Here is a 12,683-nt window from a genome sequence, read left to right on the forward strand (position 1 = left end):
TCTTTGTAAATCTGGAGTTATTATAATGTAGCATTTTATGATGACATGTTACTTTTTATTGCCTGAGACCGTTCTTTCTGATGCTCGGAGTTGTTTCCAGTGATTTGTAATTACAAACCTAAAATATATCATGTGGGTACTTCACTTCCTGGTCTATGTTCGTATTTCATGCTAAAGTAAGCCTGGAACCAAGACCCTTAAGAGTTGCAAACATAGTGTGTGGAACGTAGAACAAAACACACAAGTATCAAAAATGCCAAGCAGCCTCTGCCAGAAACATCTTATTGTTTATTAGAAACAAGGCTGCACTGCAGAGTGGAAAGGAAGATGAAGACAAATGTCTCAACACCTGGAATCAAGTGAAGAGTGGTATTAAAATGTTTAATATCCTGTTTTTATGAAACCCCCCACATTATGGACGATGTAATAGTTTACATGTATCTTGGGTACATTTGATGTGGCTTTTTTGTTGTTTTGCAATCTGAGGCACTCCCTCTCCCCTGAGACACAGTGCAGCTTGAAAAGGAGGGAGAAAGATAGAGGCAGAGTACACAGGAACCCTTCAGAAGAGTAGTATTACCAAGTTTTCCTACTAGGCTTTGATTTGCTGCTGTAGTTTCTGATAAGTAACCTATCCACTGTTTCCAAACTCTACATTCATATTTTTTTGGACTTCTCTTTATCTTAAAATACATAATATTCATTTTCCCTAACCAAAAACAGTCATTCATACTTATGGGTAAAAGCAGTGATAACCCTTACGATATGAAACAAGTGATCAGTTTGTGACTATAAAATGTTCAATTGTCTGAGTTAATTTAATTATAGTTTCTAGATTCCCTTCATCACAAACGCTTTTGGGTCACCCCAAAGTACACAGCAGCACTTGACAAACACTGGACGTACAACTTTTTATTAGTGACTTGTCTAATCAACTCTTTGAAATTATTTTTCTAGCTAAACAGAATATATCAGAGGCTACAACCATCGAACTGAATATCCTTGCAGAAACTGCATCATCCAGTTTTTCTGAAGAACTACAAATGGTACCTGACAGAACAACACCAGTCATCCCTTTAATCACTGACTTACCTATAATTACAACAAAGTTCCCTCCTGTGGGAAATATAGTCAGTTTTGAACAGAAAACCACAGTTCAGTCTCAAGCTGTCACACACAGAGTAGCCACTGAATCATCCACACCTGCTGGGAGTACCAGAAAGCCTTGGGATTTGGACTACTACTCACCTTCTGCATCAGGACCACTTGGAGAGCCAGACATATCTGAAATTAGGGAAGAAGCACCCCAAAGTACAACCGTCATCCCCCGTCCTGCTCCTGATTCATGGGATGGTGTCAGGGAAGACATACAAACACGAGAATCAGTTACCCAAATTGAACAAATAGAAGTGGGTCCCTTGGTAACATCTATGGAAATCTCAAAGCACATTCCTTCCAAGGAATTGTCTGCAACTGAAACACCATTTGTATCTACAACAATGACGTTGGAATCCAAAACTGAAAAGAAAACAGTAAGCGCTATTTCTGAATCTGTGACCACAAGCCACTATGGATTCACCGTGGGAGAAGATGACAGGGAAGACAGAACATTTGCAGTTAGATCTGGTCAGAGCACCTTGGTCTTGAGCCAAATACCTGAAATTGTTACAGTGTCAAAGACATCAGAAGACACCACCTCCACTCAACTAGAGGACAGGGAGTCAGTCTCAGCCTCAACAATTATTTCACCTGTAACTCTGCCTGACAGTAATGAATCATCTACAGACAAATGGGAAGAGAAACAAACTAATGGAAGGATAACTGAAGATTTTTTTGGCCAGTATGTGTCTACTACACCTTTCCCATCACAACATCATACAGAAGTAGAATTGTTTCCTTATTCTGGTGATAAAAGATTAGTCGAGGGAATATCCACAGTTATTTACCCCTCTCCACAAACAGAAATGGCACAAGGAAGAGAAAGAACAGGAACACTAAGTCCAGAGTTGAAAACAGATACTTACACTGATGATGAGATACAGGAAAAGATTACAAAAGATCCATTTGTAGGAAAAATAGAGGAAGACGACTTCTCTGGAATGCAGTTCTCGACCACTTCCTCAGAGCAAGTTCATCTTACAGAGTATTCAGTGGAAATGACCAAACCTTTTTATTCTCCAGCACTGACAACAACAAAGCCCCCAGAAGCAAGAGATGTGGAGGAAGACTTTATGACAACACCAGTTGAATTAGAAACAGATGGCTATCAAGAAACTACAAAGTATGATGAGGGTATTACGACAACACATTTGAGCCACAGCACTTTAAATGTGGAGGTGGTCACTATATCAAAATGGGCATGGGATGAAGATAATACAACATTGAAGCCTTTAGAGTTCACAGAACATGCAGGCCCTCCAAGATTCCCCCCTGCCTTACTCACTACTACAGAAGTGAGTGGAAATGATAAAGAAATCCCAAGTTTCACTGAAGATGGAGGAGATGAATTTACTCTTTTTCCAGATAGTACTCAAAAGCCATTAGAGGAGTTAACTGAGGAAGATACAACAGGCCACGGAAAATTCACAGTTGGATTTCAGCCAACTATGTTAACTAGTATTGCAGAAAAGCCAACTTTGAGAGATTCTACAATCAAAGAAAGAGTTCCACTTGTCACAAGCACGGAAGGCCAAGTTGTTTATGCAACTACAGAAGGAAGTGCTTTGGATGAAGGAGAATATAGGGATGTCTCTAAGCCAGTATCTACTGTCCCCCAATTTGCCCAGACTTCGGAAGTAGAAGGATTGGCATTTGTTAATTATAGTAGCACCCAAGAATCTACTACTTATGTAGACACTTCCCATACCATTCCTCTTTCTGTAATTCCCAAGACAGAATGGGGAGTGTTGGTACCTTCTGTTCCCTCAGAAGGTGAAGTTCTGGGTGCACCCTCTCAAGACATACATGTCATTGATCAGACTCATCTTGAATCAACTCCTTCTCCTGAGAGTCTAAGAACAACAACAAAAATCATGCAGGGAACAATTCAAGAAGAATTCCCTTGGGAAGAACAGACTTCAGAGAAACCAGTTCCTACTCTCAGTTCTGCAGTTGACACAGCCAAGGAGGCAGCAACACCTTTAGATGAACAAGAGAGTGATGGGTCAGCATACACAGTCTCTGAAGACAGATTGGTGACAGGTTCTGAGAGAGTCCCAGTTTTAGAAACAACTCCAGTTGGAAAAATTGAGCATAGTATGTCTTATCTACCTGGTGCTGTCACCGAGCACAAAGCAGAAACTGATGAAGCAGTAACACTAATGCCAAGTATAGGGTCAGAGGTGTCTTTAAGTCCAGAGCCTGAACGAAAGTATGAAACAGAAAGTACTAGTCCAGGGGGATTTGTATCACCTTTCGGCACCCATGTTACCCAGCTTATAGAGGAAACCACTACCGAGAAAAGAGAGAAAATATCTCTAGATTATATGGATTTAGGCTCAGGATTATTTGAAAAGCCCAAAGCCACAGAAATACCCAAATTTTCAACAATTAAAGCCACTGTTCCAAGTGATATCACTGCCACCTTCAGTTCAGTAGAAAGACTCCACACGACTTCATCCAAGCCATCTCCAGCACCCACTGAGAAACCGCCTCTCATTGACAGGGAGCCCGGAGAAGAAACAACCAGAGACATGGTAATCATTGGAGAATCAACATCTCGTGTTCCTCCCACTACACTCGAGGATGTTGTAGTGAAGGAAACAGAAACTGATATTGATAGAGAGTATTTCACAACTTCAAGTACTCCATCTGCTACACAGCCAACAAGACCACCCACTGTGGAAGGCAAAGAGGCCTTCAGACCTCAGGCGCTTTCCACTCCAGAACCCCCAGCAGGGACAAAATTCCATCCTGACATAAATGTTTATATTATTGAGGTCAGAGAAAACAAGACAGGTAAGTCTTTGCTTTCTAGACATACCAGTCAAGGCAATCTGCATTTTATCTTGAAAATTACTTTTGGAAAAAAAAAAATCAACATACCAAATGCTGCCATTAGAAGATAACTGGAGTGTGAAAATTTCTGTATTTTAGCTGCATATATTTGTACAAGAATTGGAAGAATATGTTATTTGGAAGAATGTTAGATACGAGTGTGTTTTTTAAAGTTCTAAGAAGCCCTGCTTTGTCATCTAATATAACCAATCATCACTGTTACATCACTTCAGAACATGCAGAACAAAATGTTTTAATTTCAGTGTCTTTCCATGCATTACTACTCAAGTGTAGTACTAGACTGTGTTAACATTCCATTGGTCTTTAACTATTAACCTTCAGCACTTACATTGTGGACAGCTAAAACTGTATTGGCACATGTCTAAGGCTGATAGAAAGATGTCTACAGGTTTGCTTTGCGTTTTCTCTCCCAGGATTTTGTAGGTTTGTTGTACAGCTTGTGGGGTGGGTAACAGGTCTGTAGTTTAAATGTTATTTTATGAAAGTTCAACATACTGTTAAGCTGTTGTCTCTTGGGTATTTTAATAAGGCTCTGAATATTTACAACAAATACAATCTAGCTCAGTTCTAGGAAATGCTATAATTCATTGTGTCACATATAATTTCAGATATGGATATGTCAGCATTACTTCTGCTCCTTAAAAAACAGGCTGTAATGTTACTTATTTTATGATATCATTGTTTTATCTCTAGGAATTTTTATGATGCCTTCTATTCTGCTCAAATATTTTATTTATCTCTCCAGCAAAATTCCTAAAAACAGTTTCTTTACATCGAATAATACTTGCCATTTTCATTATCAAATGCAACTTATTCCTTCCTAAAGGTCAGACCACACCATCTTTTGAATTTGGTAAGCTGAGCTGAGAACACATAGTGCATACAGTTTAATAGATCAATTCAGGTTTGTATCTTTTTAATTTAGAAGTTAAGATCACTGATTTTAGTTAAATTGCTATATACTAGTTTAAATATGTGATTTGAAAGAATAGTGATTTTTCCTTTACCGGGGTCTGAGAGGTTGGGCTAGAAGAATTTTTTTTTTAGCAGGTTCTCTCTCTTGCTGGTAAGACATTCCCCTCAGGGTGTCATTTTCTTAAAAGTGATGCTATCCTCATTAGAGGATACCTATTGGAGTGTACCTATTGGAAACAAACAGGTCGCTCTATTCGTCAGGTCAGCTGGCTTCCATTGCTGTAGGTGGCAACTTCACAGTCATAGTATCTAGAACTTTCTCAGTGTAAAGCCTCTTGCAGAGCAGTAAGTAGAAAGGAATACATTCCCAGAGTATTGAAGGTAATGTCCACTGTCTAGTACAGTTGAAAGAGGCCAGGGTTGGACATTATTGTTCTGCTAATGATAGTTTCTTGGAAACTATCTCATGTTTCCTGTTTCTTACATTCCCTTTCCACCTTTTGAAACTAGGATTAGAAAGACTGACTATGCAGAAGTTTTTCCCAATTTAGATTACTCTCATGTTATCGTAGATTCTACGCTGAATCAAATAATATAGGAAACAGTAAAACCATTCTGCACTTAAAAACTTTTCTAAATGGAAAACTGTGTGATAAGGTTAGGGTGATCGAGTTAAAAAATAGAAAGTGTGAAACTTTATCTTCCTGGAAAAATTGGCAGTCATAAAAAAAAAAATCTAAGTTTATAAATGGTGACTCAAAATGGTGGTTCTGAGTAGCTAACCCAGAAACCGTTTTATACAAAGGTGCATGTTTATATTTGAGGTGTGAACTTAATTCAGCTGGTCTGGGAGACATGCCTAGGTGTGTCCTCTGCCTTCTTCCACTTTGAAAACATGGGGCCATGATTCTCTCTCATACTAGTTTTCCTTCAGCATTGATAACAATAGGGCAGAAAAGTCTACAAAGGGAATGGTCGGGATTCTCCATCAGGAGGAGATTCCGGTGTGTGGATAGTAGGGCGGGGGCCGGGGGAAGAGATAGAGCTATAGCCTGTAGTTATCTCGTTCCCTCCCCGCGTCTCTCTGTCTCCCTTTTTCTCTATCTTACATCTACCTATCATTTTTGTACACTTGAAAGAGGCCATTCTCCTTCGGACTAAAAGCATTGTTTATTGTCTTGATAAGACAACAAGGTTTACTCAGCTCCAACTGCTGACTTTTACTAATTTTGCTGCTTTTACACGAGAAAGTTAATTTTTTAAGCATCTTGAACTTTGGCAACGGAAAACCTTAAAGCAGATGTTAAATTAATGAGTTCTAAGGCAGGTGTACGTTAATAAGGAAAAATACACATGTGCCTGGAAACCAACTTTTTATGTATCAAGGCACATTTTCCCAGATTGGAAAATCCTTGGTTCACGTATGAACTTGTATAAATCTATTCACAAACATAGAACCCCCCTCTACATGTACTATATGCCCAAGTAAGCAAAAATGCCACCCGTGCTACACTAAACCAAGGCATTCATAATTTTTTGCTGTGCTCAGCAAGTCATGTAAATCTCGATTTTTTTTTTACTACTATGAAACAAAACATGCTACTCAAGACACGTTTATGTTATATTTGCTGAAATGGATCTTAATAGCAGCTTAAGGTGCTGTTGCTGGAGGGCAACTGTAGTTAGCAGTTAAAAAAATCTGAAGGAACTTTTCAGCTCATAAAAGTTTTATGAGCTGAAAAATGCTATGGGGTGTGTTTAACAGTGGTTCGGGGGATACTGAAAACATGACTCCTGTCTACTTCAGGAGTAATTTGCACACCTGCATTTTGAAAAATTATTGAAAGCTTTTCTTTGTGAACATGTATGAAGTCTACAGGATTTAATGGTGTAGAAAGTTTTTTCAATTCTGGGCTTTTTTTTTTTCTTTTTTTTAAAGAATGCTCCCCTGTATCATCTGAAGTGTCACACGTTGGGGTGACAGAACTGTGAATGTTTTGAAAAACTGGTATACTGTTATCTTTAAACCAAAGGATAATTTGTAAATGTGCAGATATTAAATTTGAATGTTATTATGCAAATGCTCATAGTTATAACCTTAAAATAGATGGCTTATTAGTTTGTTTTTTTAAAATGTGTTTGTATATACAACATCCTATTTGTCAGGCCAGCTTGATACTATTTGTTTTGTCAGGTGGTCTTTTTTGATAGTTTTATAATTTACATCTAAGTATAAGGCAGGTGTAAGGCCAGTATTAAACTAAAATGACATAAGTATTAAGGTATTGATAAAATTATTAATGTAATGGTATTAAAAATTAGTGAGATTTTGAGAAAGATAATTTTGGCCTCTAAATTAGAATTCATTTTGCTCGGTTTCCTTATTGGTAATTATGGTACCTTATTGCTTATATCATTCAGAAATAACTCTCATATCACCAATTCCTCCTGCATTTGTATCTGTACTTTGGAGCAGTGTACATAATGCTAATATCACTGAGGACAGGATGAAGGATAAGGGATGTTGGCTCTGGGAACAGGAGATAGATGTCTGGGCGAATGGCAATATTTGTATCATTGGGTGCCCAGTCATCATTTTTTGAAAGGCAACGTTTATACAAGATAGCTTCATATAATTTTTTTTTTTTTTGAGAGAGAGAGAGAGAGAGAGAGTGAGAGGAGGGAGGGGCAAAGGAGGAGGGAGACTGAATTCTAGGCAGCTCCAGACTGTGAGCTGTTAGCACAGAGCCTGACGTGGAACTTGAACCCACGAACCACGAGATCACCACTTGAGCCAAAGTCATATGCTTAACCGACGGAGCCACCCAGGTGCCCCAGCTTCATATAATTTTTAAAAATCATGTATTTTTCATTTTTATAACATTTATAATGTAGAAAAATTACTTTAAGATTTTTTATTATATCAGATTCCTTTCTCCAAACAAAATCTTATTAGGGACACTATATTTTGAGCACATGAAAGAGTGGCTCTTCTGGTTAATATTTGAAAGGCAGCTCTGTTCCCCACTATACCCCAACACTGCACTGTTCACGTTCATATTTGAGAGGAGATCAGGAATCAGATCTTATTTTGTGGCAGTTTCTAAAATAACATGTACCTCATGGGACACCTGGGTGGCTTAGTCGGTTAAGTGTCTGAGTGCAGCTCAGGTCATGAGCTTGCGGTCCGTGAGTTCAATCCCTGCGTTGGGCTCTGCGCTGACAGCTCAGAGCCTGGAGCCAGCTTCAGATTCTGTGTTTCCTTCTCTCTTTGCCCCTCCCCCACTCGCACTCTGTCTTTCTCTCTCTCTCAAAAATAAATAAAACATTAAAAAAAATTTTTTTAAGTAAAATAACATGTACCTCAAAACACAGCTAGAAAAAGAATAATAACTTCTAGCGAATTCAAAAGAAAGCAGCAATAATAATTCATTCCTGAATGAATTAATTTAACTTGAGAACATTTTTTAAATTGGTCTGATTATCAATACTTTTATCTCAGTATCATAATATACATCTTGATGTTTACCTTTAAATAACTTTGTGTGTTGCTGAATAAAGCAAATGAAGCAAGTCTAGTTTCAATCTTACCAATGCCTGTGCATAATCAAAGTAATGTATAGTTACATTTCAGAACATCATGTGTATGTGCAGAGCTAAGTCATCATCGGGCTCACACTTGGAGCTCGATACTTTCGGGGCATGGTCTACATATATTTTCATGTTTGAACTTCACAGATAATTTGTGAGACAACTAGGGAAAGTACTGCAAATAGGGAACGGAGGCTCATGGTTTGTGTTTAGTTTGCTGCTAATATTGGGGGCTGCGGATGCTATTCAAGTACCTGCCATAGCAAGAGAACAGCATCCTGAAATTTGTGGCGCTGGTTCTGGGCTGCTTCTTCCCTTCAGAATTTCTGAACACATCCCTGAAATTGGATGGGGCCAGCGCTTGCACACATGATGGTTCCCTTTGCTGGTCTCCAGCTATGGCTCCCTGCCAGAGAAGCACTTTCTCTTTTTTCTGGAGGGAATTAGGATGGCTTTCACCATCTCTCCTTGGCTGCCTGAAATCTAGAAAAGGATCAAGTTCCTCTTCTAATAGTCAAATAATGAAAAGGGAAGAGACTCTCTTCCCTTTGTTTCTATACTACGAAGAAAAGAATTGACCTTAGTGTTACTAAATTTATTAGTGAGTTTAACACTACATTACAGACCAGCGGTTACCTTTTTTAGAAAGTCCTTCTAAGTGAAATATTTTTTATGTGTAACATATACATGCACACACTGCTCACATATAGACATGCAGACACAAACACATAGTAGACTGTCAATTTCTTTAAATGCTCTATGAATGTTTTATTAACCCACCCACCTCGAGATACAATTCAAAAAACTGAAATTGTTTCTTCACAAGTTAAAGTTTAATAATAAAAGACATGTTCCCTAGATAACTAAAAAGAACTTTATTATCTTCCTAACATGATCCGATGCCTATTCTTTCTGAAAATAGCATTTGCCGTTACAACTTAGTGTTATCACAACTACTACTGAGGTGGGACTTTATTTAAAGACAAATACCACTTATCTGTCACTGGCAATGAACTCGAGAGAAAGGCACACACTGTCTTCCAGCATAGCATAGTCAAGCAAGGTTTATCTTGGTAAAGGCAAAGCTACAACACACCTAGTCCTTTCACAGATATTACAAGAGGCACAGAATAAACATAAACCATAAACCCTGCTTCCAAGGACTTTAAAGGCATAGAGCATTTCTGGGGAGCCAATATTAACACAATCAAACATAACTGCAGTATGGAAACATATAGTTACACACAAGGTGATGTGGTACCAGCTATAAATGGCAGCTAGGGTCAGTGAATGAAGGAATCACTGGAGGCATAGAGGTCAGAGAATATTCTGTGAGAAGGATAAGGCTTCAGCTGGGTCCTTGTTGGAGAGGAAGATCAAAAACAAATTACTGGAAACCAGTTATTAACCTTTTGCTGCCTAACAGAGGCTCATCAGTGGGGACTAAGGAGCCACAAATATAATCAGACATTTTTCTAAATAGCACCAGTATGACAGAGGGTCACAGCCTGCTTTGGAAGATGAATGCCTTCTTAGTATTCACCTAGAAACCTGCACAGTGTGTGGAAACCAGAGATATTCAGCCAACTTCTTCAGGAGGCGGTGTTCTCATACTACTTTCTTATCCTTCAGTGATTCATGCTTTTTTGACAAATGTAGCATCTTCTGTAGATTAAATATGTTTAACTTTCCAAAATGTATTCCCATGTCATGGTTCAAAGTGACACACCTTTAAAGTTAAATGGCATAAAGCTACTTTACGAAGGGTGGGCTACGTACTCTAAAAGGTGAGTTAAAGGTTTATAACATCTAATTCAAGTGATTTTTGACCACTAGTATTACAGAAACAAGTGCTAGAGATTGGAGAGTCTGGAGTCAGTCCTTCTTTTATTTATCCATGGTGTGGACCCAGAAATTTCTTAATTTCTTTGTCAGAACTTTTTGCCAGCAAAATAGATGTAATGGTTATTATGTATAGAAGGAGTAGTACTACCTAAACTTTGACCCATACTCTTTTTTCCAAGCCACAGAGATTATGAAACAAGGAAAATGATCACCTACCTATACACACACACACACACACACACACACACACACGCATACATATATACACACCTGTACATATAATATACCAATATATTTTTTTCTCTTTTACTCAAGTCAGGTAATTACCATGTACAAGATACTACACTAGAACTGGATTTTTGGAGCACGCTCTGTGACGTTCTAAATGAACATGGGTAGATAGTCTGTTGTGTTCATAGGATACACGGAAAAGACAGTTGACAGTGTAAAGAGCCTTGGAAACAGTCCTGAGTTCTTTGTCAGCATTGTTATTTCACTCTGTTTGGCCTTAAAAATTGCTTTATCTCCAGAAGCCTCAGTTGTTATAATGTTAAACATATACAACAATACTACAAACTCACTAGGTTGCTTCAAGGATAAAGGGATCTCTTCAAGGGTTTGCCCATCACTGTGGTAGAGATATAATAGAGTTAATATTTCATGACAACAAAGCACCAAGCATAGTGCCTGACACATGGGAACTACTTAGTACAAATTAATCCCGTCTCTGCTTTAGTAATTATTTTATTCTGGACTTGTAAAGGTAGGAACACTTAGATGGTTTTGTACTGTAAATAGGTAAAAAATGGAATTATCTTAAAATTCAGGATTTATACCGCAGGGAGCCAATTGTAATTACACCATAGTATCTGTGTGACTGTAAGAGCTTTTTAAAATTTTAATCCTCTATGAATTGTGTTTGTCTAGGGTGATGCCATTTTGGGTGCAAATCAGAAGCAGCTGCAACCCTTATTTAAAATTTAAATATAGTATTGATTCGTCAGTACCTATATGTAGAATCTTTAGCTTTCTGCTCTTTTTCGTGTGTGAAAAAACTTGGGCTTATGTTTTTGATAACTACCAATCCATTTTTTTTTCCCAAAGAAAAAGATCTTTTTACAAATTTTTTATAAAATTGTCCAGGTACTGGGCCTAGTCTCTTCTTGCATATTCATGGAATGCATGGACATTCCCTGCTGTCTTTTTGTTGTTGTCAAGGAAACCCCCAGTTCTCTACACAGGGATTACATTCTTCTTTCTTAATAGCTCTTAGATCATTCATTTGTGCAATGAATAAAAAATGTATTCATGGGCCCAGACAGTGTTCAGAACGTTTTTGAGGGGAGGGATGTAGCCAAGGGGAGAGACGTGCATCGTGAGAGGAGCAAGAGGGATAAAGGAAAAGGGGAAAAAATGCTCCCTGAGGTTTCATTTTAATGAGGTAAAGCTGAAAATGTTATGTTTTTAGTAAGGCTTGCCTATTTTTTGTCAGTTTACAAAGTGTATAACATTACACGGCAGTGAAGTCAGTTTGTCAGGTCCAAGAAGAAGGGTTGGTTATTCAGTGGCTTCATTGGAAGAATGATTCCAAGAATGGGGCCCTGGCTGGGGAGCAAGGATGGGGATGTGTTTGGTAAAAAACTGTTGTATATATATATATTTTTTTTTCATTTGTATTTAAGGACTTTGAATTTTTAACATAACTGAGGTGACAGAAAATGTGAAATGGTCTTTCATCCCAGGATATCATGTAGATAACTGAGTACTTTATTGTATTAAAAAGTGGTGTTCCTTAGATATGCCAATGTTTAGACTTTTTGAGTATGAATCAGGAGGAACACACCTATCTATGGCAAGAAGGCTGTAATTGTTCTTCAAAAGAATGATTTGATTCTTGGGAGGAAAATAAATTATGGCGAACCTTCTAAATAATTGCTTGAATAAATGCGATAGGTATAAAGTATTTCTCCGTAAATAATTGAAAGTCTAAATAGGAAAGAAAGAACCTCTGGAGTGAGAGGAAAAGTTTAATTATATCTCAGCATCTGTGTCTATGAAAATTTGACCTATCATGTCTATTATACCTAGACTTGCTTGCCTACATGTATCATTAGTACATGCTGTCTTGACTGGCTTCTACTGGCTTCATCTGTTGGCTTTGTACCACAGTCTTCTTAGTTTCTCATGGAGTGATTTAGTTGCTTTGGCCATATTCTACATATAGTAAATTTCTGAAGATTTTGGTTTTTTCTAAGTTGCGGGAGGAAAAAGGAAATATATTATTATCGTATATTTCTGTAGAGTATAACGGAATA

At 37.9% G+C, this 12,683-nt stretch overlaps 1 protein-coding gene across 3 annotated transcripts in view; it reads left to right on the forward strand.

Annotated features, from left to right (window-relative positions):
• The window catches only part of VCAN (versican), a 119,840-nt gene that overhangs the window by 45,010 nt on the left and 62,147 nt on the right, over positions 1-12,683 (forward strand). For 2 of the 3 annotated variants that reach the window (XM_042942886.1, XM_042942874.1), the window contains exon 7: positions 958-3,957. The exons of the other annotated variant lie outside the window; for it this stretch is intronic. In XM_042942886.1, coding sequence (XP_042798820.1) covers positions 958-3,957 — 3,000 coding nt within the window. The remainder of the gene's footprint in view (positions 1-957; positions 3,958-12,683) is intronic. 3 annotated transcript variants of the gene reach the window in all.

The sequence above is a fragment of the Panthera leo genome, chromosome A1 (genome assembly GCF_018350215.1).
Source record: "Panthera leo isolate Ple1 chromosome A1, P.leo_Ple1_pat1.1, whole genome shotgun sequence".
Classification (NCBI taxonomy): domain Eukaryota; kingdom Metazoa; phylum Chordata; class Mammalia; order Carnivora; family Felidae; genus Panthera; species Panthera leo.